Here is a 28000-nt window from a genome sequence, read left to right on the forward strand (position 1 = left end):
GGGCTGGGCCTCGGCTGCCGCCCCGGTGAGGGGGGAATAGAGAGCTGGTTGTTGTTGTTGTTTGGTGGTGGTGGTGGTGGTGGTGGCGGCGGCCGTGGCTGTGGTTGTGCGGGCTCGGGGTGGGGAGGGCCGGGGTGGGAAGGTGCGAGGCAGGCCTTGAGGCTGGTCCCGCCTGCTGCGTGCCCTCCCCTCGCCCCCACGGGCTTTGTGTTGCCTCTTCTCATCGCTAACCGAGACTTCCCTTTGTCGGAGTGCAGGGTGGCTTGTGAGGAATTGCCTTCCCCGGAGCCTGGACCTGGGTTTTTTCTTTGTGGCCTAGCAAGAACCGGTTTCCTTTCCTGAACTTTTGGCATCTTCTTGCCTGGATTCAGTCATTCCCAAAGGAATGGAGGAATGCAGCTGATAAGTCCTTAACCACCCTGTGCTCCCATAGGCAGCACCAGAAGCTGGCTTCATCTTCTCCACTTTGGCACTTTGGGGGTGGGCTTCTTTTTGCTACCTGCTCTGGGTACCTTTTTAGTGGCACTGTAGACCAAAAGATATGGAAGAAAAGGAGCGATGTGATAAATTCCAGCTGGTACCTTGAGACTAAGAGGATTCCTATCTTTTCACGTTGTTTGTTTTTTTTTCTGTGGGGGGTGGGGGGGAGGGAAGTATTACATTTTATGGGGTATGGGAGAAGGGAGGAAAAATATGTTGCAGATCTTTATGTGGTTTTTAAAACCAGCCATCAGAGGCAATTACTGAATAAACTGAATCACAAGAGAAGGGTTTGTGAGCTGGAAGCAGCACTAGCCTACAAAAGAAAGGGGCAGTGGGCTGCTGTTGTGACTGTGGAGGAAGAAACTTCAGCCTCCTTCGTTTCTCACCACCTACTCTTCATCCACCCTGCGAGAAAATGAGTTGTGTGCCATGGAAAGGTGACAAGACCAAATCGGAATCACCAGAGCCACCCCAGCTACCACCGGTGCATATTTACCATGAGAAGCAGCGTAGGGAGCTGTGTGCCCTCCATGCCCTCAACAATGTCTTCCAGGACAGCAACGCTTTCACTAGGGAAACCCTGCAGGAGATTTTTCAGAGGTAGGATACTCTCTGCACTGGCGTTAGCTTCCCCTTGTCCTCTATTGCTCAGAGGAATTTTCAGATCTTATTTGGGGGAGAAATAGAGCAAAGGAGGGGTTCAGAGTACGCCACTGCTTTGAACTTACTATAGGTTCTTTTTTAAACACCCTTCCCCCTTTTTTTCCCTCTCGATGCAAAAATTGTCTCTCATTTTACTTTTTTCTTAAACTATTCTGGCTGCCAGTTTTAGGTCCAAGGGCTTTATTGCAGATGCTGTTGTGTGGTTGGACTGCTGTCTTCTCCCCCACCCACCTTAATGCATTTTCTACCCATCTTCCATAGTTTTGCCCCTGCCTTGTGTAGATAAGTTATCTTGATGTCAATAACAGATTTTGAGATTGGCTTTGGAGAGTGAAGGTGGCAGGAATAACAAATTGGTCATCATAAAAACTTCTTGATTTAGTACTGCAACACTTCTGAGATTTTTGGAAATTAGGAGTGACTCCTTATTCAAGTGGTTAAGTGAAGTTCTTCAAATATTATGTTGGTTTTTTTCCATGCAGTGAGACCCTGTGTACTCTGTCAAACTGGAATTAATTTCAGTAGCTAGATCTCCGTTTTCTGTAGCATTGCTAAATGTTTCTTGTAGCTTCAGAGAATTAATAAAAGCATTTTTGAGTTTTACTGGGATAAATGTTAATTATTAGTGTGGCCTGTATAATAGCTCATATTTTGCTAAATGTTTACGTTATGCTGTTTCAATGCTTTGTGGAAATTCTCCTGAGCATGCCTTTGGAAATTGTGATGACCTTCCATTGGAGAAGCTAAATAATCAAACAGGAAAAGGGGTCTTTTCTGATACTCAGTCTGTGGATGTTGTACTTGTCACATAGGCTGTGCTGGAATACTTGTTACCAGCAGTTGATGGCAACTTGTGTTTGTGACAGGTAGGAAATCGCGCTTTGTGACAGTCGTCATGCAGGTACTGTTGGACAAGGCAGTCGTGGTGCCCTGTGCTGATGAGCAGGGAGCTGCGTGCCTGTTGCTGCTGTCTTGAAAATCAGCAGATTTAAGGAACTAATGCTTGATTCATCAAACGCATGCCTGTCTTTCTTTGGCAAAAGAAATGTGGTGATGGGCAACAGCAAATATCAGATTGAAACGCTGTTAATGATAATGTTGTAAATAAAATTCCTGTTGGTGAAGAGGACCTGGTCCATGGCAGGCTCAAGGCACTCTTTGTCCGGTGTAAAGATGCTATGGTTTTGTTCCAGAGCAGCAATTGTCAGAATCTTAATCACAGATGGTTTGCTATTGGCCTGAAGCAAACAAAGGCAGTTCATGTGGTAGAAGGAGTGTGATGATCTAGTTAGTTGGCTTTCATTGGGTTTGGTGAGAAAGAATTACTGTGCAGCATGAAACCTCTCAGAAAGAGCTGGCATTTTAGTCTTGTTGGACCTCTTGCCCTAGAAGGGAGAATTTGTCTTTGATTCCAACCTGTTATTGTTCCATCCTGATATTCGGATCAAGGTACACAGATTGATTCAGCCCCATGGCAGTATAGAAATAAACATGGATATTCCTCTCAGAAATGGATGAGCTATAAGCTATGCATAAGAATTGCTGCTACCTTTGCATCTCTGTTGGGTTACTACTCAGGCCTAGCTCTTTGACTTGCCTGGAAGAAGTGTGGATTTAGTTGCCCTTTATACAGCACTTTTCTGTATGTCTTGCCTGTGTCTAGTCATATTCTGTGTGTTGATGACTGATAAAGGACTGATGCATATTTTTAATAAGCTACAAAAATGTTGAGAGGTGTGATTTTTTTTTTTCTATTTTTTTTTTAAACCTGGTGTTGACAAGGTAACGAAATCACAAATAAGCTTAAGCTTTCTGTAGCTTTTAGCACATCTCTTGAAGAATGATTGAACAACATTGCTTAATCATTGGTTTCCCTTTTGCTGCATCCCATTGCATTAGGCCAGTGTAGTCTGATGATTATCATCTCAAGTGTATGGCAAAACATGGCCCAACCTCCCCTCTGATTTTGTAGTTCTTCCTCTCTTCTTTCCTCTAACACAAGAAATAGCTTTTTGATGTTCCTCTGGCTTTTGTTGCAGGAAGTAAGATTACATGTTCCAAATGTTGCATGGAGGTAAAAACAAAACCTCTTCGCTTCACTGGAGTCTGTGTATTGAGACCTGATTAGGAAAGACAACCACGTACAGGAATCTTGGAGCCTGTTGTGTTAAGACAACACGTTGATGAAAGTTTCTGACTTAGAAAGTTCAGGAGGATTATTACCTGGATTTCTGTCCAACTTTGTCAGTCTTCCTCAACTTAGTGTCTAAATAAAAAACATTAACTTTGGGGAGGCAACTTAATTCCTTGTCTAATCGGAATCCTTTAGCTGATGATTGTGGAGTCTATTTAGGTGTGTGTGAGTAGAGATGCTGAGGTGATTCTTGGTGAAAGTTTGCTCATGGGTGTCAGTTCTCCGAGTGTGTCAGCTCTGCTGATCTCTTCATCTCATTTCTGGGGCTCTGAAGGTTGCAGGAGGGAACAAAGGTAAATGTGTTCTTTCAGCTTTCAAATAAGCTTGTCTCTGGAAAATGGTGCCACAAGAGGGTGCCTGTGCGACCCAAAGGGTTCTGTTAGTTGGAAGGCTTTCCTAGCTTGCTGGCACTAATGAGAGTTGATAGGTTGAAGCAATGATCTTGAGGAATTAGTTGTAGCCAAGTGATCTTGCTTTATGGAGATGCTGGAAGAGCTGTGACGAGCTCTATCTCTGTGATTAGTAAAATACAGCAGAGCTTTGGAGACTGGAAACCATGATTCTGTGAAAATGTCACTGCCTCACTTGGAAATGCCCAGTGGTGGGTATTAACAGCTTTTCCTATTACCACATTGGTTTTGGACTCTTTTCCTTAAGTCACTTCCCAGGCTGTTCTGCTACAGTCTGCTCTACTGCAAGAAAACTCATTGTTGATGGAAAAAGCTACCTGTCTGTAGCCTCTCTAGCTTTGGTTGGTCTGAAACTCCCTACTCAATCCACTGCTTCCTTCTTGTCAAATGCCTTATGTTGTCAGGGGAGGAATGCAGAAGGGCTGAGGGATTTTCACTGGATGAAATATGCATGCAGAACTCGCACTGTGCTAAAGGCCAAGTGAAAAACGTACAGGAACATCAGGAGTTTTGGGGGATGGAGTTGACATGAGGGAGAGGCAGGTGAAATGTGGATATTTAGATGATATGAAACATCTGAACCTTGTGCCAGCAGAGCTTATGGCATCCTTACCAATCAAAAGAGCAACTCATCATAACAGAACTGATCTCAGGCTTGACTTTCTGTGGTTTGGTGTTGCATGACCTTGCTGTTCTCTACTCCCAGTTTCCTCCTGTGCTTGCTTTTCCGGCTGGTGAAGCCTGTCTGTCACCTTCATAATAATTCACCTCCTCATTGTTTCACCTCCTTACAAAATTTCTTAATGAAAAAACATAAAACGATAAAAGTGACTGAGGTTTTTGCCATGTGACTGCATGTTTTATGCCTTGCATCCATTATCTGCATTTGTGCAAAGGCTGTCCTATATTTTTGTGTGTAATGTGATGGACTGTGATTCTGGATTTTTAGACGCTATAGTGATGCAAGTGATGTCTAAGCAAGCTTATGGATTAAAGCTGAAGAGACTTGTTTGCAACAAGGTTAGGTGTTTAGTTACCTACAGCAACAGATTTTTTTTTTTTTTTTTTTTTGTCTTATAGCAATGGCAATGTTTTAGAAAGCTCCCAAACCCAAATATCTTCACAGCTTTGTGTCTGAATACTTCTTTCATTTACCATTGGGGAGTGGGAGAGAACAACCTTTTCTGCAGCCAACCCTTCCTGCCTCTTGTTATTGCAGCCAATTTTCAAGACTGATGTTGACTGTTGAACTCCTGAAATGTGAGAGATGTTGTTCTAAATGGCAAACTGGCATTTACTCCAACCATGAATCAAGGGGAAAAATAATTGAAGTGTCCTTCAGAAGTACCAGTTCAAAGGTGGGGGGGAGGGGAGGGGAGGGAAGGCTTTCTGCTTTGAGGTCTCTTTCACAGTAAAGCTAGGATCTTGGGAGGCTTTGTACATCAGAGTTGTTATTAATGCATTATTTAACCTTCTCAGCCCCTCTGTTGAGTGATAAGGGGGAACAGAATAGTTTGTGTTTAAACATAAAAACCCTGAAAATGGGCTTCAAGTTACACAGCAATTAGCCCCTTCCACTTGTGGAACACAGGTTCAGCAAATGCCTGCTGGAGCTGTCTCCTGTTCTGTTTGCAGGCTGTCTCCCAACACCATGGTGACGCCCCACAAGAAGAGCATGCTGGGAAATGGAAACTATGATGTGAATGTGATCATGGCAGCGCTTCAGACCAAAGGCTATGAGGCGGTTTGGTGGGACAAGCGCAGGTACTGAGAAGTTGCATAATGCTGGAGATGGCTGCGGCTTGTAAAAACGAGAAAGAGATTGAGTTAAAGTACCAGAATATCATCTTATAGCTGTCTTGTTTTCTGCACTCTTTCAGAGATGTTAACGTCATTGCCCTGTCTAACGTGATGGGCTTCATCATGAATCTGCCTTCCAGCCTTTGCTGGGGCCCACTGAAGCTCCCCCTCAAGCGGCAGCACTGGATCTGCGTCCGGGAGGTGGGAGGCACCTACTACAACCTCGACTCCAAACTCAAGGTGCCTGAGTGGATTGGAGGTGAAAGTGAGCTCAGGTAGGATTATTTTTTTTTGTATCCTGTTCCTCCTCAAATCCTTCCCTGTTGGAGGCGGGGAATCTGTCCTTAAACAATTAGGGATTGAAACATTTATGGTTGAACTTCAATAGCAAAGATTTGAGAGAAATAAGGTTCTTGTACTTCTGCTGAAATTTATACCCCATTTGTGCAAAGCTAGGAAAGTGCTTTTGGCAATGGTGATCTCTGCAAGCTCAGGAGAGCCTGACTTCATCCCTTACATGGCTGGCTCTGTCACTAGTGATGAAGGTAGAGGCCAAGTCTGGTATTAGTGAGTGTCACTTGCAAGGAGATGTCCTGTGCCTTGCGTTCTCAAACATGAGAGTATCAGCATTCCTTTGCCTCTTTAGTAGTGATTGGTGTGTATATTCCCAACAAAAGGTTTTCCAGACTGGAAGTGCAGCCTTATCCCTGACAGCAGTGAAAGCTGCTTGCTAGGAAATCACTTGCCTACATAAGCATGTGCTGCACTTCTGGCTTGACTCCCCTCTTCAGTCTTAACGTGAGATGGTTGTAATTACTTTGACTGTGGTCTCACCCGCTCTTATTTGCGGTTCGGCTTCTATTCCATCCTGTTCTAGAGCCTACTGGCAGCTTTGCTGCCTCAGCTAGACTTGTTCTGAGGTAGGGGTTGCACATGAGCAGTATTTGCAGAGCCTACTGTGCCATTAAAGTCTTGGTAAAGTGAATGTCTGCCTTTTGTGAACTTCTGGGATAAAGTAATGTAGTTCTGGAACTTCTGGTGGAGTTCATTCTGGGTATGCTGTTCTTCAGTGATAAATAAGGGCTTCCTACATAGGGAATATTGGAAATCTGGGCCAAAATATATCAGTCATTGATTTGACTGTCACAGTTGTTGGAGATAATCCAAGTTTGATATTAGAAAAACTTCACGGGCAGAAAGGGGCTGCAGAACCATGTCAGATGACCAGGTGGTATGCTGTTGCTATGACCTGTGATAAAGACATCTAAATGATGGTGTGTTTTTTTCCCACAAGTATTCCAGATTTGTTGGGATTATTTTAAAATATGATGGGATTCTTGATCGTGGAGATCTGAAGAAGCTGAACTTGAGTTTAGTTCTATTTTTGCCACCTTGGAAAACTGGAAAGTGACATCTATATAGACTTGTCTCTGCTAAGGTTAATCTGAAACTGCAATAACTTGCTGTGTAGAGGTGTGTTGAATCTGGTGGGGCAAGTTTAATGTTGGCAGTGTTTTTTGTTGTCAGAAAATAACTTAAGACGTTGTGTGGGGATTTCCTCCCATTTCTTGTCATGTTTGCATAGTTAGTTGCATTTAGTTGTTCTAGAAGATGATGAAGTTCTACATTCAGCAACGCTTATTTCTGTTTCTCTTTACCATAGGAAATTTTTGAAACACCAGCTGAGAGGAAAGAACTGTGAACTCCTGCTGGTGGTGCCAGAAGAGGTGGAAGCACATCAGAGCTGGAGAGCTGACGTGTGACCCGGACTGATTCTGTCCTCCCACTACAGCTCTTCCCCTTTACTGAACTCCCGACATCCTGAAACCTGGATAATGGATGCCCCGACTCTTCTCGTCTGGAACTTCCTTTGTTAGGCTCTTCTCTCCTTCCTTGGTGCAATAGGGCAATGGCGTAGGACATTGGGTGTAGTGGGTGGGGAAGAATTGAGGGCAGAGTGGAGGAAACTGGAAGCTAATCACTTTAATTGCGAAGGCGAATGAGCTGCATGCCCTTCAGCTAGCTAGAAGGCATTGCGCTCTTTAAAACTGGGCTTTGGGGCTAGGGTGTCTGGAAGCCTCTGGCTTCCCTTTCCCCACGTGGTTGAAGGCCGCGTGTGGTGGGACACTGCTTCCTCCAGGGCTTGTCGCGGAGGAGCAGGGGCCAAGCACACTGCTGCCTCTTCACAAGTCTCTCCCTCCAAAACAAGTTGTTGTGAAGACATTTCCAATTCCTAAAGGTCTCTCAGGACACTCTCAAACACTAGGAATGGTACGGTGCTCAGCACGACCCTCTGCTTCTTAGGGATGCTTTGTGCCAGGAATAAGAAAACAATAATAAAACCAGTGTCATCTTTCAAGAAATTCTTTGGGTAGCTAGAGGATTCTTCCCCAGTGTCTCCAGGGGTTTATGTATGTGGTGAGCAGTTGTTCAGCAGCATGTGGCTGGCTAAGGCAACGTGGAAACAGCAAGCACAGGCTAATTGAGGAGTATCGAGTTTCTGGACTGGAGAGAGGCCATAGCCTGCTTGGGTTTCTTTGTGCTACATTGGGGTTTGGGTTTTTTTTTTTCTTTTTTTTAAAATCTATTTTGGTTTTCTGCGTGGTCACCTAGTAGTTTAGGGGCTGCTGGGAGAGAGGAATAAAACTGAAGGGGTTTTGAGAGGAATCCATTCCCTTTTATTTTCCTTTTTCAGAAGTCTAGCCCATAGTCGCGAATGTCATCCAAAATGTCCTAGAAAGAGAAAGGTACAAAGCAAAAATCATCTGAGGAGGGAAGTCTTTATAATAGTCAGGTTTGCCCTTTTTATAGTTAATAGCTGATAATGTGGGAGATGCAGAGGGTCCTCCAGAGCCTTCAGGTGTTAAAGAGACCCTGGCCTGGGAGTTGAACCAACTTCTCTTTCAGCGTTGGCCAACAAACATTCCGTTAATGGATGAATCGCTTTTTCCTCCCCTCCCTTCCATGGGGAAGAGTGACTAGATACGGAGACACTAAGAGGAATCTCCACCAGCTGTTTCCCGGTCACCTGGGCAAGCTGTAGCTCAGTCATGCCTTCCACAGCAGGAGGAAGAAATGCTGAATTTGGAAGATTTCATTGCGTTTAGCTCTTCCTGGACGAGCTTCTGTTTGCTTCCCTCCTTTATGCATGGGATGTTTCAGTTAAACAGCAGTCTCCAGGATGTGATGGATCTTGCCCCATCATGCAGGAAAGTCTCATTACTGGTGTTGGAGCTTGCAAAAGGAGAGGGGTTTTGACTACCTTTTCTCAGTTATTTTTCTCTTGAGAGCTCCACAGAGCAGAGCATCAGTGGGTGTTTGAAGCTGAGAGACCACCAAACTCACACCTTCCAAATGGAGAACAGAGGCCACGTGACAAGGGGACAAGGATGTTCACCGACCCCTGGATGTCTGGCAAGCACCATTTTGCAGTCTTTTGAGCACAGCCTCCTGCAGTCAAGGGCAAATGGCTCTTAACGTTTTAAAGACCCAATGTTTCTATAAAAAGTCCTATTTCGTAACACATTCCAACGACCAATACCAGCTGGCAGTTTTTAAACACTTTACAGGCAGGACGCACAGCCTGCAGGCGTTCTGCTCGTGACTTGAAGCCATTTCTTCAAGAGGGGAAGGGGGGGGGGGGATAAATCTCAACAGCAACATTTTCTATGCTGATTAAAGTCGCACTTTGGAGAAAACCCTGTTTGCATGGAAACTGCAAGCCAATAGATCAGTGCACAATATGCAAAGATGTTTTAAAATATTTTGGGGCTACTTTCCTCTCCTTGTATGTCAGCACCTTTCCCGGGGAGGGGGGAACAGTGTGATCCAGCTGCTCAGGTAAAGGGAAAGTGTATGATCATGCCCCTGGGGGAGGCAAGGCTGCTGTGCCCAAGGGTGGGTGAGCTGGTCCAGTCCCACCGCTGGGGAGCAGGGAAGCCCGTGTTTGTTTTCTTGCTTGTTTGGTTTTGTTAGAGCCTTGTCTTGGGTTTGTTTACAGAGATGTATTTTGTTTAACCAAATATGAAAAATGGACAAAAAAAAGTTTCCATATAAATGTCCTATCCCTTCTGTGTGTTCAGCTGAATTGTTCTGTAACAAAGTATGTAAAGGAAAAATACATTTTTTTTTTTTCTTTGGTTATAAAACCGCAACCTTTCTGGAAGTTAATAACCTCTAAAGTCAGTCACTGGTGCTGAGGTAGAATCCCCTCTCTGACAACTCCCTTAAGCCATGCAGAGCTTGCTCAGCCACCAGAAGGTGACTTCATCCCTTCCCCCATGCATGAAATGGCAGGGTGTCTACCCACAAGGTCACCGACAGTTCTGAAAGGACTGAGCCTCCCTAAAGGATGTCTAGTAAAACCACACTGCTCAGGTTGGATTTATTTAATATTTGATACAAAAAAATATGCAGCCAATATCTGGAAATTCTACTTTATGAGGCAGAGGATCAGCGTGGATGTGATCGTCTTGAGCCTGGCCTGCTGCTCCCTCAGTTCTCACGTGCACACACACACATACACGAAGTTGCAGTGAAGGAATTTTTGCACACGCGTCTTCCTGGAGCGTGTTTACCATGGGGTACAGCTACCCCACACCCCTCCTTCCTTTCCTTCACCTGCTGGGAAAGTCACTCCTTCCGTCACTGGTGTCCTTCAGCTCCCAGTCAGCCAGGAAAGGATTTGTTTTGTTTGACTGCTGCCTTTTGAAGCCTGACCTGTGCCCCAGGGTGGTTGAGGGGGGCAAGAAGGCTGGAAGAGGAACTTCCCCCAGTTCAAGTCTGTAACTGGTTACGGCATACTGATTGAATAAAAGGAAAGACTCACAACTTCTACAGGGGGGAGGATGCAGACAGGAGCCGTCATCAGGTCCAGAAGGGGGGCTTCCCCACCCTTGTTACGAATAGGTCAATGTCCCAAAGGAGAACCAAAAATAAAAACAAACAAACGGAAAAAAAAAAATGCCCTGACCCAACAAATCCAACAGTTCAATATATCATCATCTCAAGGTCTTCCCACGTGATATGAATCCAGCGCAGCTCCCGCAAATTAGATCTTTCCAGAGAGTGGAGGCAGGGCCCCTGGCATTCCCCCCGAGAGCCCTGTGTTGGGTCCAAGGAGGATCTGGAAGGAAAACAGTCAGTTGGGGGGTTGTGAGGACACAGGGCAGCTGCCCTGTGCTGCCCTCCCCTCCCGTAGCTACTCAGCGGGGCACCACACTGGTGGTATTTTGCAGTATCGGTTCCTCCCCTGCTATAACAACCAAGTTTAATGCTCAACCACACCAAATGCAAACGGGGCAGGTGCAGATGTTGCTGCATTCGGCCTCTGTGCAGTCCTCGCTGCCTATTTCTACCCAGTGAAAGCCGGGTTGTATTTGCCACCGCTTGCCACCAGCTTGCTGCTGGGAACAGGCAGAATTGTCCCATTAGAACATCCAACCAGAGCATCTGGTGGGATGAATGAGGCCACAACAAATAACAAATCACACTCTGCCCCCTAAGCTCCTTCAGCAGCCGGTAACTGGGAGGAGGTGCAGGCACCCCAAGCCGGCTCTGAAGGGCCATGGGAGAGGGCTGGGGTGTTCCTGCCTCACCTGTCGCTGCTGCAGCTGCTGCTGTTGCTCCATCTGCAGTTTTTCAGTTTCGAAGACGACAGGAAGAACCAGAATCATGAAGGAGGTGGTCCCAATCCACAGAGCTGCCCTGGAGAATCTAGGGAGGAGAAAGCACATTAACAATAAGAAACGGTTCCTTAGCTGCTTCTTAAAGGCACTGAGCTTCTCCCGCGTTTCCGTTCTGCGCCTCAGACAAAAGCCTTCCCCGAGTTCCACCCCCAAGCCCCGAGACAGCACCTTCTCCCCACCCTCCCCACGCCGCCCAGAAAAAAAAGACAGCGGCTCTGCCGCTCCCCGCCCGCCCCACGTTGCGCTACCAGCGGCCAATGTCGGCGGGGCCACCCCGCACCCACCCGGGCCCCGCTCCCGCGGGACTCCCGCCCGGCCCGGCCCGCCCCGCCGCTCCCTCACCTGTACATCTTTTGCGCTACCGTCAGCGACAGGTCGAAGGTGGCTCCGGCCGCCGAACGGACGCTCTCGGGGAACATCTCCGTCAGCCCCCACAGCCGCTCCGCCAGCGTCTCGTCCAGCTGCGGGAGGCATGCACCGCGTCAGGCCCGCCCGCCCCCTGAGCGCCCGCCGGGGTCACCCCGCCCGCCCGTCCGTCCGTCCGCCCGCCCGGCCGCCAGCCTCCCCGCTACCTCCTCGTCGTCCTCCTCCTCCTCCAGCTCGTCCTCCAGCTCCTCGGCCTTGCCCGAGCCGCCCTTGGGCAGCAGCTCCTCGGGAGACAGGGACGCAGCGGCAGCCATCACCACCAGCCAGGGACGGAGGGGGCGGCGAGCCAGCGGAAGCGGAAGGGCGGCCTGAGCGCCGCCGGAAGCGGGGCGGTGACCCGCAGCCCGCGCAAGGGGGGAGGCGCCCCCTGGCGGCCGGGAGGAGCGTCGGCCGTTCCCCACCACACCCCCTCTTCCTCCTCCTCCTCCTCCTCCTCCGCGGGGCTCCCCCGGGACCTGCCGGTTCCGTTTCCCTCCGGTTCCCCTCGCCCTCCCCAGCTCGCAGCGCGACCCTTTACATGACAAAACACCCGTAGAATCTGGTTTTAAATGTTGTTGTTTTTTTTTAATGTAAAATATGCAAAACCCTTGAGAACAAGCAACCCCGACACCCTGCTGGCCAAAGGCAAGCTGTGAAGGTCCTACAAGCCCCCGGGCTCCCCCGAGGGGAGGAATTTGGGGATGGTCGAGGGTCTCCCTGCGCTTTTAAGCACAGCAGGCAGGCAGGGAGGGGGCCGCCCAGAGGTGGACCTTCTCCACCGCCTGCTGCCAGGCTGCCTTAGGAAAGGGGGTACCAATCCCTGGGCTGCGGTGAGGAAAGGCGGTGAGGTCAAGCACTCTGCGAGCAAAGGCGGGCGTTAATAAGCAGCGTGGCGGCGTGACTCGTTGGGGTGCCCAACTGGCCGTTACGCGGCACCTACGGCACCACACAATACCAGAGGCACCTCGTTACTGGCAGTTCTGTGGAACGAAGTACGTATGCACAGTACCAACAGGGCAAGGAGGCTCAGAGCCATCCTCCTCTCCCTCCCATTCTCCAGCCACTGCTTCTTCTTCACTTCCTCCTCCTGCTGTGGCTTTTCAGTTCCTCCAGCTCCTTCTCCATCAGGTGAGACTCAGCCGTGGTCTCGGAGAGCTGCAATGCACAGCGAACAACGACAAGAGTGAGCTACCCCTCCATGACACAGCTGTGGGGCTAACGCCAAACTGCAGCCTCACAGCCTGCCGTATACCTCAGGCGCGCCTCCCAGGATGTGAAAGCCCCTGAGAGGGATCAGAGATGGCTCTCCCTCTGGAGAAGCACCTCATGTTGCAGCGGCACATGCAGCAAGACATTTGTGCCTCAGAAGCTTTTCTGATTTCACAGCACCACCTTTCCAGAGAGATGGTGGAGATTTAGAGGTGCAGGCCTGCAGCTGCACGAGCGAATTTGTTCCCATTCAAGCGAGGGGGAAGCCGAGATTTCACACTTCACTGAGGTCCCCTCAAAAACCTGAGAGCAGCTGGAGCTCCTGCTAAGGGCTCCAGCCACAAAAGCAGCTTGCAGTTTTAAAACATGGGAAGAGCATAAGGAAGGAAAATGATGAAGGAATAATTAAGTGTTTGTTTGGACTGACATAAAGGCTAAATCATTCAACAGACTGAGAACACACATGTATTCTATTCACTGAAAATGTCTCCAGGTTTTAAGCATGAAAGCTGTGATCTCTGGGTAAGGTTAAATTTCGGTTTATTTACGGCTTAGGAATTCTTTCATCCTTAGGTTTATGCATAGAATAGATGTCACACCACTCATGACAGCAGCTGGAAGCTTTCATCTTCTGTGACCAGAAAGTGTGGCTGTAACTCGGTTTCACAGTTAGGGCAGTAGCCAGAGGGGCAAGAAAAATGCCATACTCCATGCAGAAAGGGAAAGAGGAGACAAGGCACTTGCAGGGGCTCCTCTCTAATCAGCCACAGTGTTCGCAAACAGAGCCAAGTTCTGCTGTGGGGAGAACCTTCCCCTCTTCTCACAGAGCAGATCAGACTTTACTCCCACAGTCACGTTGCTGTTACACTGGCCTTGCGTAGCACGGTAAAGGAGAAGGAGCAGGGTGCAGCGAGAAGGGCCTCCTTTGGTAGTCCCAGCACCCTTCGCTTGGGCATTCCCACCGCTACAGCAGGTAGCCGTTGGGCAGAGACTCACCATGTCCAGCAGAATGTCCACTTTCAGCCGAAGGAGGTTGTTTTCTTCCTCTAGCTGCTGGTTTCGTTTGCGCAAGCGCTGCATTTCCCTGCGGTCCCCCGTGAAGCTTCCTGATTCTGGAAGGAAAGAACGAGGTCAAAATACGGATTGTCAGCCAACTGTGGCTACTTCAGATCAAAGCAATCTGAGCTGTACTCTACCTGCCACCCACTGGCCATTTTCAAACTTCAGGCTCTGGCCAGCGAGGTTCATAGTGGGGATGCCATACTCCAGGCCCAGCTCAATCTCACGGGTTGATCTGTCCAGCTGCAGGGAGAAGATCACACTCAGCGTTGGACATAAATCCAAAGCCCGCCCCTTCTCTCCCGTTTCTCAGTGACCAGCATTCCAATGGAAGCCACTGGTTCGACTGGTCCTAGAGCCTGAAACCCTAATTTTAGCCACGTACTGCTGCAACAGAGGACCAGCTCCTCTCACTACTGTGCCTACGCTCTCTCCCACTCAAACATATACTTATGTCCCTGGGCTTAGAGACCATTGATGAGAAGTTTTAGGTGAAGCAGTTCTGGGCTGTGGTTAGGGTGATGATGATCATTCCCTGAGCTATTCCATTTCTACCTTCATGGAATCACAGAATCATCTAGGTTGGAAGGGATCTTTAAGATCACTGAGTCCAACCATTAGCCTAACACTGCCAAAAACACCACTAAACCATGTCCCTCAGCACCACGTCTACCTGTCTTTTAAATACCTCCAGGGGTGGTGATTCAACCACTTCCCTGGGCAGCCTGTTCCAAGGTTGTCAAACAATAACCCTTTTGGTGAAGAAATTTTTCCTAATATCCAATCTAAACCTTCCCTGGCACAACTTGAGGCCATTTCCTGTTTTCCTATCACTTCTTACTTGGGAGAAGAGACCGACCCCCACCTCGCTACAACCTCCTTTCAGGTAGTTGTAGAGAGCAATAAGGTCTCCCCTCAGCCTCCTTTTCTCCAGACTAAACAACTCCAGTTCCCTCAGCTGCCCCTCACAGGACTTTTCTCTAGGGCTTTGTTGCTCTCCTCTGGACACGCTCCAGAACCTCAGTGTCTTTTGTGTAGTGAGGGGCCCAACACTGAACACAGTATTCGAGGTGCAGCCTCACCAGTGCCGACCGAGTACAGGGGAATGATCATTTCCCTAGTCCTGTTGGCCACACTATTCCTGATACAGGCTGGGATGCCGTTGGTCTTCTTGGCCACCTGAGCACACCGCTGGGTCATATTCAGCCAGAAAACCAACACCCCCAGGTCCTTTTCTGCCGGGCAGCTTTCCAGCCACTCTTCCCCAAGCCTGCAGTGCTGCTGCATGGAGTTGTTGTGACCCAAGTGCAGGACCCGGCACTTGGCCTTGTTGAACCTCATACCACTGCCCTCAGCCCACTGATCCAGCCTGTCCAGATCCCTCTGTAGAGCCTTCCTACCCTCAAGCAGAGCAACACTCCTGCCCAACTTGGTGTCATCTGCAAACTTACTGAGGGTGCAGTCAATCCTCTTGTCCAGATAGTTGATAAAGATATTAAACAGAACCAGCCCCAATACTGAGCCCTGAGGAACACCACATGTGACCAGCCCGCCAACTGAATTTAACTCCATTCACCACCACTCTTTGGGCCTGGCCATCCAGCCAGCTCTTTACCCAGCGAAGCATTCGCCCATCCAAGCCATGAGCAGCCAGTTTCTTCATGAGAAAGCTGTGGAAATTCATGTCTGGTTGCCAGTGAGGAAAGAGGCACGGTTGCGAGCTCTCGAGAGGGTTATGGCATACGCAGGCCCACCCCGGCTGACCCAGCAAGCATTCCCGCCGCAAGCCCGAGGGGCCGGGACTCACCAAGTGCAGGTTGGAGAGCGAGGCACATTTCCTCGGGGGGGTCTTCTTCGGGCTGAAGGTGCTCCCGAAGAGCGGCATGGTGTGCTGCCGGCCGGGCGTACGGGGCGCTGCCGGCGGCAGCGGGGAGAGGCGGCCGGTGCGGGGCTGTAGGAGCAGTGACCCGACAAGGCGGCCGCGTCGGCGGGGACGGGGTTTCCTCCGGCGGCCCGTTTTCCGGCGGTTCCACTGACGTTACCCGGTTTCCACCTAAAACCAGACCCGTTCTCCTCACGCCACGCACCCCCGCCCTTCAGAAAGAGTTAAATGGGGGGGGGGGGGGGAGGGGAGCGGACGGGCACGGACGGAGAGGGAGGACACGTCCGGGGGTCCTCCGCCGCCGCGTGCCGCTGGAGCGGTTTGCGGCCGTTGCGTTGCCATGGCGACAGCGGGGCTCCGCCGCTCCTCCCCGCTGCTGCGTCTGGAGGCGGCGGCCCTCAGGCCTGGGCGGCGGGGACGGGGCTGGCGGCCGTTGCCTGGCCGTTGCGGGAGGATGGCCGCGGGGGGATGCTCCGGGGCCGCCGGCGAGGGAGCGGGCGAGGGAGGCCCCCCCCCCCGGAGGGCCTGGCTGACGGGCCTTGGGCCCCGCTCCGGCCCCCCCCCTCCCCTTCTGGGGCCCGCTGGCCGCGGTGGAGAGGGGGGAGCGCAGAGGGGCCGGTGGTGTGGAGATGGGGCTCTTCTCGTGGTTGGGCTGCGTCCAGCTTGTGATGTTCTTTCTGCCCACCGATTATCTAAAATGGTTGAATTGGTTGCAAGACTCTTTTTAATTGTTCTTGCAGGTAAACAACGAAACGCCATAAGGCAGAGAATCCCTCCTTGCTTGGGAACATGGGGGGAAGACGTGGAGAAGGTCTGGGGTCCTGGACTGCAAGAGTTCAGGGAATGGTGGGTTACAAGTTGGAGAGAAGAGCGGGCAGATCTTTAATAAGCTGTCCTCTGGAGCAGTCCCGGTGTCCTGATTTTCTGTGCATGTTACAAAGTCCTCTCCCTTCTCAGCACACGGTGGAATAAATTTAGTTTTATTGTGGTACTTGCTGGCTTGTATCCCATGAGAGGCGGCTTCAGTAGTCAGTTTGGATAATATTTTGAATGAATGGCAGGGGTATGTAGTACATACCACCCAATATTTTCTATAATGCAGAGGCAAAATACCACTTCTTTTCTAAATTTTAAAATAATTCTCCAATCTATTAGAATTTAGTGATCTGAAATTACTTGCCTCATTGTTAGAAAAGCTTCTGTTGAGGACTTTGTGAGGCTTTCCTGAAAATTTTAGAATAATGAAATATTAGGATGCTGACTTTAGTTAAAGGGGAACAATAAAGAAAAGGGGTGGAAAAAGGGGTAGGGGGCAGAGAAACAGAAGTGCCAAGAAAAAGAGGAGAAAATAAGAGAATCACCAGCCTTTTAATTTGGTTTGTACATGTATTAATACTCCACAAAAAAAGTTCTTTAACAGTCTTACATTCTCAGAATGCTTAATTGGCCCCCTGCCTGAAGTCAACCAGAAAATTGCTCACTTGGAATGAGAATTGGAAAGATACCACAGTGCCAAACCAGTGACTATAGACAAGAAAAATCTCTGGTGCTGCAATATCTTCTGGTAGTCCAGTTAAGCAATATCTGATTCTTGCAGGACATATACTATAAAACCAGTGGCCTTCTGACCCCATGTATGGGAGTCTGTGCGCTGGAAATTAGTGATTTTTTTTATATGAGAAGGGATTACAGGGTGGTGGTGGGGAAACAATACCCTTAAAAGTAGAACAAAAACTTGCAGTTCTGAACAAGGGCTTTGTGAAGTAGTTGTGATTCCTATCAGCATTTAACATCCATATGTGAGTGTGCATATATTGGATAAGAGAGATGAAAAGAAGAAGGGCCAGAGTGAAATAAGGGCAAGAACCCTGAAAGAAAAGCTGGGAGAATGTAGAATTACAATTTTGAACTGAAAAAAACTGTAGCTAACCTACGTGCTTAGAAGAGTCGAACACCATACAGGACAGAGGAACTGAGCTCTTAACGCTTGCTTTCACTTTTTTTAGTTGTTAAATGCACTGAAAAATTCTGGGTTTCCAAACCAACACTTAGATCAAAAGAGCTGCAGATGAGAGAAGCATCTCCCTGAGATGCTCAAAGACAAAGGCACGTACGTTTCCATTATAAATACTTCAGGGGGTTGTTATTGAGGGGGGCGGGAACAGATGTTAAGAAGTTCTGGTGAGGACATGCCCCACCAGTAGCACAGGGGTTGTAGTGTTCACCTTCTTAGAAGAAACCTGTATGTTTCAGTACAATTGTGCGCTTGAGTTCTTATTGCACTAAGCAGGATGAATATTGTAGTAATACAAAATAATTATTGTAAAACTAAACTGTCTCATTTATCCAAGGTCTCACAGTGATTCTCGGACAGGGAGAATCTCTGACAGCCTCTTTCTCCAAGGCAGAGACTTGGAAAAAGCCAGGCAGCCCATCCCACTGCCTTGGCGTGTGCGGTGAATGCGTACTTCTGTGTGCCTGATTGCTATATGGACAGATACTAATATGTATGTGAATAGTTTCACAGCTGGTAGGATTTGTGAATGAGAGCTCAGAAAGCTTCTCCAGAAGTTTGAGAGCAAGAGAAAGAGGTTCAATTGTCTGATTTTCAGTGTGATATGCTTCAGGAGTCTTTCTTCCTTTGCATGGTTTTACTAAATTTCATTTCTTGCCAGACTCCATTTCCTCGAAAAATGCTGTGGAATTTCCTCACTGCACCAACCTCCCAGGTGATTCTGGCAGTAACTTTTAGTGGTTATTTCTCCACTTATATCAGGTAGATACTGAGATAAGAGCTGACCATTGCTGTTTCTAGCATTGCCTCTCAATATATTGCATTGTTCTCTGGCCAGCAGGTAGTTTGATGTTTTGATTTTACGTGATGTTAAAAGCATTATGGCCTAGTACTGTGCATCCTTCTGTGCCTGTCACTCTGTGGAGAAGCGAGCACCTAGCGCATGCTCTCCCTCCTGGTATAATAACTAGAGATATCACTTAGGATCTGCACAAGCTCATTAAACAGTGAGGAACCTGCATATTGCAGTCATCCTGTAAGGAAACTGTGTATCTTGTTATGAAGACATCTTTGGGAATGCTGGTGGAAGGCTGAGAGAGTGACAGGATGAAGATAGGGCTGTAGGACGTGACAATGTGGACATTTTGGAATAGACTCAAGCTGTTCTTGGTACCCTAATCTGGAGCATCTTCTTCAGCTTTTTCGGTTCACAAGTGATACAGCTTAGATGGTCTCAGAGCCGCTTTTAACTCCATAGTGTTTCTCTTTCCTTTTTTCATATACACTGAGGGATTATTATTGTTCTCTGTTATATCAGTAATTATAGGGAAATCCCACTGACTGGTGAATTCATTAGGCTTACTCTAGGCTTACTCTGATGTCAAAGAGAGTATTTATTGTAATTATTGCTGCTTGAAACTTGCTACACTGACTGGTGGGCTAAGTGAGATAGAGTTTAAAACCTATAAAATAATTCTTTTTGGCATATTGAAATTAATTCCATGACCAATTAAGTTCTTCAGCAGTGAGATAATTCCTGTTGCCTCAGTGCTCTGCAGTTAACTATGCCCCTTCTTTTAGTATCCTAGATATTAGAATATCTCACCTACATTTTATTGACAAAGCAACCACCTCTTCTTCTCTATTTTTTTTCTTTTCATTATAGCCAACTCAAGAACAGCTCTTTCACCGCATTGCAAAGAATTATGCTTTCCTCCTGCTTGACTGTCGCAAATTCCACCACCAGGAGGCCTTCATTAAAGTGCTTATAGCTACACAAAGAAAACGCAAGGACAGTGAACTGAGATGGAGACATCCATCCCCACAGGAGTAATCTGAAACTAATACTTATGCTATAAATAGAGATTTTCAGAGTGCTGCGCAGGCATCTATTAATTGATTATTGCAGGAATCCTAATACCTAGCCATCAGTTGTACTGTTACTTTTGAGGATACTGAGGTGTTGTGGGTGCTATGCCTGCATTGAATCACCAAGTGATAGCCAGGAAAGTTCATGCCTTTGTCTTCTGGATAAGAAAGTTCTTAATAACATAAGTAAAATAATAAAACTAGGGGGAAGCATGGTTTTGACTTCTAGTCACTCACGTCTGCCCTCTATCTTTCACAAGGCATATGCCTTCACCTAATTCACCACTGCCTTCTCGCTTTTAGTTACTTATTCCTGAGTTCTTTGTTTTCTGCCACTTTTCACAGCAAGTTTTTATTGTCTCCTGAAAGTTCTAAATACCCACACTAGCTGTCTGATTGATTGTTCACTTTTGCTAACGTGACCTTCTTAAAAGAAAGGGGGAAGGAGAAACGTTTTCATCCTTTTTTTGTCAAATAGTGCACTTAATTACTGGATTTTCAAAGCTGCAGCCATTCCTTTGGCTGAAGTGTAGACTTTGTTATTAAAAAAAATAGTGTGTCCATGATCTCTTAACTAAGAAGTATATAGAGGTTAAACCCTAGTTTTTTTCTCTTCACTGCTGAGTCAAGCCTTGTATATCTGATTCTGTTCTGGTCTCCCAAGATAATTTTTCGGTACTGACGGATCCAAGACACAGCTTTGCAATGCAATTTCAGAATTGATGGAAGGTGAGAGTGGCTTTGCTTCTGCCGGGAAATGTGGCTTGTGCAAGTTGGAGGCTGAAAATTGAGCTATCCCTTGTCTTTCAAACTCTGTTTCTGCCCTTCTTCCCTGAATTCACACATATACATTCCACACATTTACATTTGTTTACTTGGGCATTTCTTATATGTACTAATGTGTAAAACACATATCCTCTGCTCTAAGAAGCAGAAAAAGCGCATTTGAGGCCATGATGTTGTATACAATGTTCCCAGGCCTCTGCAGAGGTTTTCCAATCGTTGTTCACCATTCTTGCCACACGGTTCACCTTAAAGAGTTTAAGCAAATATACAGGCAGTTCTGCCACTCACATGCTCGGGATAGAATCTATCGCTTCCTGATGGAGTTTGCCACGAGGCTGTCCTTGGTGACTGGAAGCCTGAAGGTTCAGAGGACACATGCAGTCCACACAGCAGTGAAAGCTTCTGTTAAGTTCTATTTCATTCTCTTCTGATTACCTGTCTAACTCCTTGCTTGTTTCCATGTCCGTCTTTTCATTCTTCTCTTTGTCCCTTAATTTCACAGCTATCTATTTCCATGTGTCATTTCAGATGTCCTTTCCAGGAAATTATGAAATATTAAACCTCCAGTCTGTATATTCCCGATTAGCAGATGCAAGGAGGCTATAACAGGGAAAGGATCACTCAGTATTGGTTGGTTTCTTATGCTCTGTTGTAACCTTCCACAGCTGGCAGCTGCTGGAGACAAGATGTTAGGCCTTTGGGCTGAGCTGCTGTGTTGTTTATACAGGAGGAAAAACAGGGCCTGCATTCTAAATCCCTTTCTATTTTATCTCATGCCTTTTATGAATGCCAACTGTGCTTTGTACAAACAAGTGATAACAAATCATGAGAAAATGTGAAGCTTAGTGTGTATAGCACACTATGAAGACGGGAGAGAAGTGCTAAGTATTCTTTTCTCTTCTGTGTTAGCTCATCATTCCTTCTTTCTCTCCACTTAGGCACACTGCCAACCCCAAGAAGCTATGCTAACTGGGACTATTCCCAGTTGGAACTGGAAAAATTCAAGATGAACAATTTGCTGTCACCAAAGGGAGAGCTGGAAGAACACTGGTGTAAACACTTCTCCCTAGTTCCTGCTGATCTAAATAGGAGTTTCATATCCAAACCAGGTGGTCATTTTTCTCCCCAGGATGCCTTGATCTACAGGTCTTACCCTATGCTGATTCTTTGTGTTAGAAAGGTATGGCTGTGGATGACCTTTTACCAAAGGCAAAAATTGGAAATAATGTGGGCTTTAGATGATGTGGTGTCTGCAGTGGTAGGAGAACGGGTTGTGTGGCCCAAAAAGTAGTGGGTATCTGCTGCAAGCTCATATGCAGATGAAGTAGTTTTTCAGGCTTTTGGGGAACGCAGATGACTGCTCACCCATGGCCTGAACTAGCTTGGGGTAAAAGCTATTCAGGGACACACAAGAGATTTGGAACCCATTCCTATAAGACCTGCAAAGGCCAGGTACTGTAGTGCAGTAAATGAAATATCCAGTTGTTTTGTTTTGTTTCCCTGTTTTTATTTTTCATTTTTCTCTGGGATAGCAAGAGATGCAAATATGAGACATACTAGGACCAGGTAGAAGGTGGTCTTGATGGCTCAACAGTTGTCATATAAATAGCTGGATGGTGTCAGTGTGTTCAACAGCAGTAAAGCAGGATCTTCATTGGTTCACAAGGAAAAAAGAACCATGAAAATACAAATTTTGAATTTGCATTGAATGCCCAAGCAAAATGAGCCTTATGGAGGGTGCCCTCTCTGCATAAACTTGGTTCTAAGTCTTGGATTCACAACTTATGAACTGTGTTTTTCATTCTGCCTCCCTTCCCCAGATTCCTTCAACATGACAAGCAGTCCAAAGAAGACTGGTAATCACTGTACAAGAATGTAAGATAAAAATATGTTTACAAAGATTTGTGGCCAGCAAGTGGATGTGTCACAGAAGCTAAGGCTTTCATTAAAAGTATCCATTGCTCTTCATCTTGTTCCTATTACCAACAAATTTGTTGGTTTGGAGTTTTTTGGTCAATTTGTCAGGTGACATGAAAAAGGAGTTTTTCCTTAACCATTCAGAAAAAAATTCCTCGAAGCCATCAGCAGTCTTCCCGTTTTCTAAGTTTGATCTTACTAATTTCAATCACATGTCCCACAAGCTTCTATACTTCCCGTGTTGTTTAGAGATTCTTGCTTACTGCAGGCTATCATTCCACAGGCAACACTCGCTGTCTACATTGTACTCTTCAGCCAAGATACAGCAGACATTTCCTTTAGAAAAGAAGTGAGTGAAGAATGTGGCACAGGGAAAATTATACTTAACTTTGACTTATGCACCAAGTGCTTAAATATTGTGAGGAATCTTGTCTTTTTAATGTTACTGGGAGGGAAGGGGTGTCATATTTAGAAACTAGTTCCCAGCTCACACATCTATGTAATTTGATTCATTTTGGAAATAAAAGTAGATGAAAATCTGCGTCTCTAAAGATTTAAATCTTGTCAGTCCGAAAGAAAGCTAAATTGTTTTCACGGGTCAGCAGACAGGCTATTCTCACAATTCATTCATTCATTTACTGCTGAAGTAATGTGCTACTTCAGTTCCAAGATTAAACAACTGGTAGTGATAACTTGTTGTCAGGGATCGTGTCAGTGTGTCAAGTCTTGTGTAGAACACGGGAAAACTTGTAATTGAAATTGAGACAGGTGAGCCAGGGTTCAACAGGCTGCAAATGCAGATAATCAAGTCAGTAAAAAATGGGGATTGCTGTTTCCAAGGCAACTGTCCTAATTTGATATTTAGTCACCTAGACAGGTAGTGACATTTTCCAAAATGCTCCATTATAAGCGTTTCTTTTGCAGTCAATGGGAAGTGCAGGTGCCTGGAACTTAACATTTGACTGTTTAATTGTGAGCCTCTGATTAAATTCCTGGTTTGAAATCTTGGGATCTGAATGACCTGAATGAGGGACTAACGCAAGAGCATTACCACTGTGCGTGGATACAGAGTAGCAAATCACTTGGAAATGTCTAACAGAAATTAATTGTTCTTTATTAGACATGGTTTTGTTAGTGTTTTAGGAGAAAGGAAAGGATGGTTATTTGTCACACAAAGAAGGGAAAAATTCTAAGCACAGAGAAAAATAAGGCAGTAGGAAAAAGCAAGAAAAGAATATTTGGGCAAAGTAGCATGGAAAAAAGTATGAACAGTGGAAGGAATGGTAGTGGTAAATGTACACAGGGGGTGCATTGAGTAGGAGGCTGGGAACACTGAACCTGATACAGAGACCAGTGAGAACATTCAAAGTCAGTAATGATAGCAATTTATTTCTCTGCAAATGCTTTGGAAATAAATTGAATTCTATTTTTCTTAAATAAAAGTTAAGAACAATGTGTGTATTGTTATATGTTTTGTATTTTTTTCCTGTATTGTACATTCAAGAGGGGGAAAAGAAATAGGTCATCAGTCATAAGGTCTGCCCATACTGTTAAAATCTAGAGTCCTGGAAAACAAACTGGCAGGAGAGCAAGTTTAAAATCCTTAAAATCTGAAATTATGGATATCAAGCATTTTCTCTTGTATTTACTCATATTGCAAAGCACTTTTACTTTGCTTGGCATAACACACAATTTATTCAGCTTGTATTTTGCTGATTTCTACATATTTTTGTAATGAAAGTTTGTGCTCTCAACAAGTGGAAGCAACATCTTTTGTTTCTTTTGACCAAGCTAAATCGAGTTTGGTGTATTTCTTCTTGTAATATACACTATTAGAGCAATCCTGCCAGGCTCCCTTTCACTTTTATTCTTTGGAATCCCTGTCTTTGCTTATATTTAACTCTCATCAAAGTGATACTGCCATACTGCCAGCATATCAATTTCTCTCACCACAGCCAGGGTCTTGCCATTACAGAGTGTAAGAAAAAAGCCCCCTTACCAGTGCTTCTTTGTCACTGTGGAGTGGCAAGGGGGAAACTTATTTCACTGAATAATTATGCAGGGAGTGGGTATTTGGGAGCAATTGCTTATAAAACTGGCTTAGAGAAATACATTAAACATGTGATGTTAGTGCCATTTTTTTTACTTAGAGCTGCACATTGAAACACACATAAGCATGTTCTGCTTCATTTATTTTGTTAAAGCAACTTACAAAGTTGATAAACTTGAGGGAAGAAATCTTCCAAACTTTCTTCTATTAGACAGCTGACTTGGGTGTTTTATGGAATAGTTCCATCAGTTACTTTTTACTAGATAGGGACATTGCCCTGGTGTCATAGCTATTTTGTGAGCCTATAATTGCCTTCTGTGACCCTGAAATGTCTCCTTCCTGTTTCAGCAGGAGAGGATGTTTATCCCTTTCCCAATGACTGCAATGTGGTGCTGCTAGCACTAGTGGCTGCTGTATTTTGGCCTAGAAATGGCTACGTTTCACTTGTGGATGGGCTAGACTTTTAAAAGAGAATACATGAAAATTAAGGCATTAATCCTACCAATATGGTAAATTACTCAAAGTTTTTCTGTCTTTCATTTTTCTGGAAGGAACTGAAACACGGACAAGCTTCTAGCAAGTACCAACCTCACCAAACAAGCAAAGTCTTCCAAGTCCAAACAGGTAAAATATAAACCAGTGACTTTACCGGGTATAGAATGGGGAAGAAAAGGTAAAATATTATTTATTTTACTAAGACTCTGCAGTCTTGTTGTTCTGAATGCCTTTGCTATGCTATAATATGTGCTGTCTGTATAAGAAGCAGGAGAGTGTGTGTACACATATATGTGTATGTTTGTCAATCCTAGACAGCTGGAACCCATCAAAGCTGCTTGTGTGTGTATCCTCTTGTGTGTGCCTAATTAGTGCAAATAGTTCCTTAGGTATTGGGTTCACTGACATGTGCTAGGCGAGGGCAATCTGGACTGCTAGCATTTAATATTTCAGACCTCCACACCCAAGATGCAAAGCCTGAAAAGGATAAGAAGGAAAGTGTTTGGAAGCAGTCTCAACATATGCTTAAAACTAGAAGACTAAAAATAGCAACTCATCCTAAAGAGGTGATGCAGTGTTTGTAGAAGGATGGAAGATGATGTGATAGATTGAGTGAATTTTTCTCTCTCCCGCTGACATAGCTGATCTTGTTGGCATCCACATATGCCCTGCAATACAGAAAACATTCTTAAGGGCAGTTGTTCGTGTAAAGGGAGTGTGGAAGTAGGATTGCTTTACACGTCTTAAGTGTTGCTTTTTTTGTCAGTTTTTCTCTACAGATTCTGTCCCTAAGCCAGTAAGGTTCCTTCCCTGCCCCCCACTAAACGCTTTCATCTTCCTGAGAAGAATGGGTGAGAGGACTTTACTCCTTTCTCCAGAAGCAGGTCCTCTAAGAGACTTGAAACAACTTCTGTTGTGTTGAACTATTGACAAGTACGGCTTCCAAACCTCAGTGCTTCATACATATTTTTAGTCTCATAATGATGACGGTACTGAAGTCTGTAGCATTGTGTGCTTCTCAACAGGCCTTCTTTAGCAGTTGCTCTTTAGGAACTTCAATATAGTGTTAGTCACAAACTATATATTGCATACTTATTCTAGCTGTGTCTGGAATTTCCTTCCCTGCCTTTTTTTTCCTATCAATCAAATGTACGTGAATTTCTCCTGAAGCAACACCCAGAAAAGCCCTCCACCCAGATAATTCAGACTCCTGAGATGATTCGCAGACTCTTTTACTCTACAGAGAGTTCCTTCAAGGCGACTCAGTCATTCCTTACAAATGCCTGGGGTGAAAGACGGTTGTTATTCTCATCAGCTTCTTATCTCCGATTTGCTTTTGCTGCATTAGCACTGTGATAGCTGGGGGTGGGGAACAGTGGTTGGTCAGTTAAGAACAGCTCATGGCTGCAGTTCAATACTGAATATTATTTTGAAATTAAAGATTTGAGTGTCATGTGATTTCCTACTTGTCTCATACTCATCGCCCTAAGAACAGAGGTCACATGTTGCCATGGTTTCAGCTGGGTTAGAGTAGATTTTCTTACTAGCAGCTGGTATAGTGCTATGTTTTGGATTTGGAATGGGAAATAGTGTCAATAGAGCCCTGGTGGTTTTGATTGTTGCTAAGCAGTCAAGGCCTTTTCTGATCCTCACACCACCCGACCAGCAAGCAGGCTGGAAGGGCACAAGACACAGGTGGGACAGCTGATCTCGACTGGCCAAAGGGATATTCCATGCCATGTGACATCATGCTCAGTATATAAAGTTTGGGGAAGAAGAAGGAAGGGTGGGGATGTTCAGAGTGATGGCACTTGTGTTCCCAAGTAACCATTCTGTGTGATGGAGCCCGGTTTTCCTGGACATGGCTGAACACCTGCCTGCCAATGGGAAGTGGTGAATGGAATTCCTTGTTTTGCTTTGCTTGTGCACGCGGCTTTTGCTTTACTTATTAAACTGTCTTTATCTCAACCCACGAGTTTTCTCACTTCCGATTCTCTCCCCATCCTGCTGTGGGGGGAGTGAGTGAGTGGCTGCGAGGTCCTAGTTGCCAGCTGGTGCTAAACCATGACACGTGTGAAATTTGGTCGCAGAAACTCTGACCTATTCCTCTGTCTTGGATTGCCTGGCCATTAAAGCAGGATGTGCTGCCTTAATAATCCAGTGGGAATATAACAGTGGGGACAGACAAAACAGGAAGGAAGACTATAGTAGGAAGTACTGGGATGTATTGAATTGAGTGGGAGTTTTGCACCTGCACTGAGTTTCAGAGACACCTTTAAGTCACTTACCATCACCAATTCAGCAAAAGCACCAGGAGGAGAAATTAAAAGCTTTCTTCAGATACAGACAGAGGAAATGTTTAAGAAATAGACATGCTTCCAGTCAGGCTGGTAATTAAACCATTATAATCCAAGGAAAGAGGAACAAAGGATAAAACAAGAATAATCAGGTTAATGAATCTGAAGTTTAGAGGTGCAAGATTGAAGAAATTTATTATCTGGACCATTACTGAAAATTAAGGCTCTGTGTATAGCAAAATCAAGGAAAGACAATATTTTAAAGCTAATTACAACTCCTGAGAGCTCTCAATATTATTCTGAGCTAAAAATAATGGTGTGATGATGCAGACGATGCCTATCCAAGTTTTGGGGTTTGAAAAACAAACTACTTATGATCTCTTCTGGCCACTAGCCTGGCAAACATATGGAATACAAACGGAGCAAGATTGGTTTTTTTTCTGTGGTTTACATACAAACTCACTTGCAGAAGCAGCAGGCAAAGCCAGGAGTAGAAAACTGGCCAAAAGAAGAGCATGTTCAGTTCTGCAGCATGGCTGGTTTGAAACAAAAGCTGCTACCAACCGAGAGGCTGAGCTAGAAAGCTTTAACTTTTCCAAACTCATAAGGTATGTGGAAACACTGTGAAAATGATTAGTCTTTCAAGCAAAGGCTCCTCATAGTTTGGGGGTTTTTAAACGAAGAAATGTCTCAAATACCAGTGCTGAACCTCTTCCAAGTGTGAATTTAAAAATGTTTTTCTTGTAAAATGCCATTCTTTGATGAGACCAGTGAATTCCG

At 45.8% G+C, this 28000-nt stretch overlaps 3 protein-coding genes across 3 annotated transcripts; 1 reads left to right on the top strand and 2 right to left on the bottom strand.

Annotated features, from left to right (window-relative positions):
• The first annotated feature begins 681 nt into the window (after window positions 1–681).
• JOSD1 (Josephin domain containing 1) lies at window positions 682–9621 on the top strand. Its single transcript, XM_082497314.1, has 4 exons — window positions 682–1083; window positions 5386–5514; window positions 5631–5825; window positions 7214–9621. Exons 1-4 carry the CDS (start codon window positions 899–901, stop codon window positions 7311–7313), a joined length of 609 nt encoding a protein of 202 aa, XP_082353440.1. The 5' UTR covers window positions 682–898; the 3' UTR covers window positions 7314–9621.
• Window positions 9622–9923: 302 nt separating this feature from the next.
• TOMM22 (translocase of outer mitochondrial membrane 22) lies at window positions 9924–11942 on the bottom strand. Its single transcript, XM_082480209.1, has 4 exons — window positions 11810–11942; window positions 11580–11698; window positions 11148–11265; window positions 9924–10675 (listed from the first exon to the last, which is right to left on the bottom strand). The coding sequence occupies exons 1-4, from the start codon at window positions 11915–11917 to the stop codon at window positions 10601–10603; spliced, it is 420 nt and encodes a 139-aa protein (XP_082336335.1). The 5' UTR covers window positions 11918–11942; the 3' UTR covers window positions 9924–10600.
• Window positions 11943–12211: 269 nt separating this feature from the next.
• On the bottom strand, window positions 12212–15993 carry CBY1 (chibby 1, beta catenin antagonist). Its single transcript, XM_082492788.1, has 4 exons — window positions 15718–15993; window positions 14048–14153; window positions 13848–13963; window positions 12212–12797 (listed from the first exon to the last, which is right to left on the bottom strand). The coding sequence occupies exons 1-4, from the start codon at window positions 15793–15795 to the stop codon at window positions 12717–12719; spliced, it is 381 nt and encodes a 126-aa protein (XP_082348914.1). The 5' UTR covers window positions 15796–15993; the 3' UTR covers window positions 12212–12716.
• Between the last annotated feature and the right edge of the window lie 12007 nt (window positions 15994–28000).

The sequence above is a fragment of the Vanellus vanellus genome, assembly GCF_965231255.1.
Source record: "Vanellus vanellus genome assembly, chromosome: 1".
NCBI lineage: Eukaryota > Metazoa > Chordata > Aves > Charadriiformes > Charadriidae > Vanellus > Vanellus vanellus.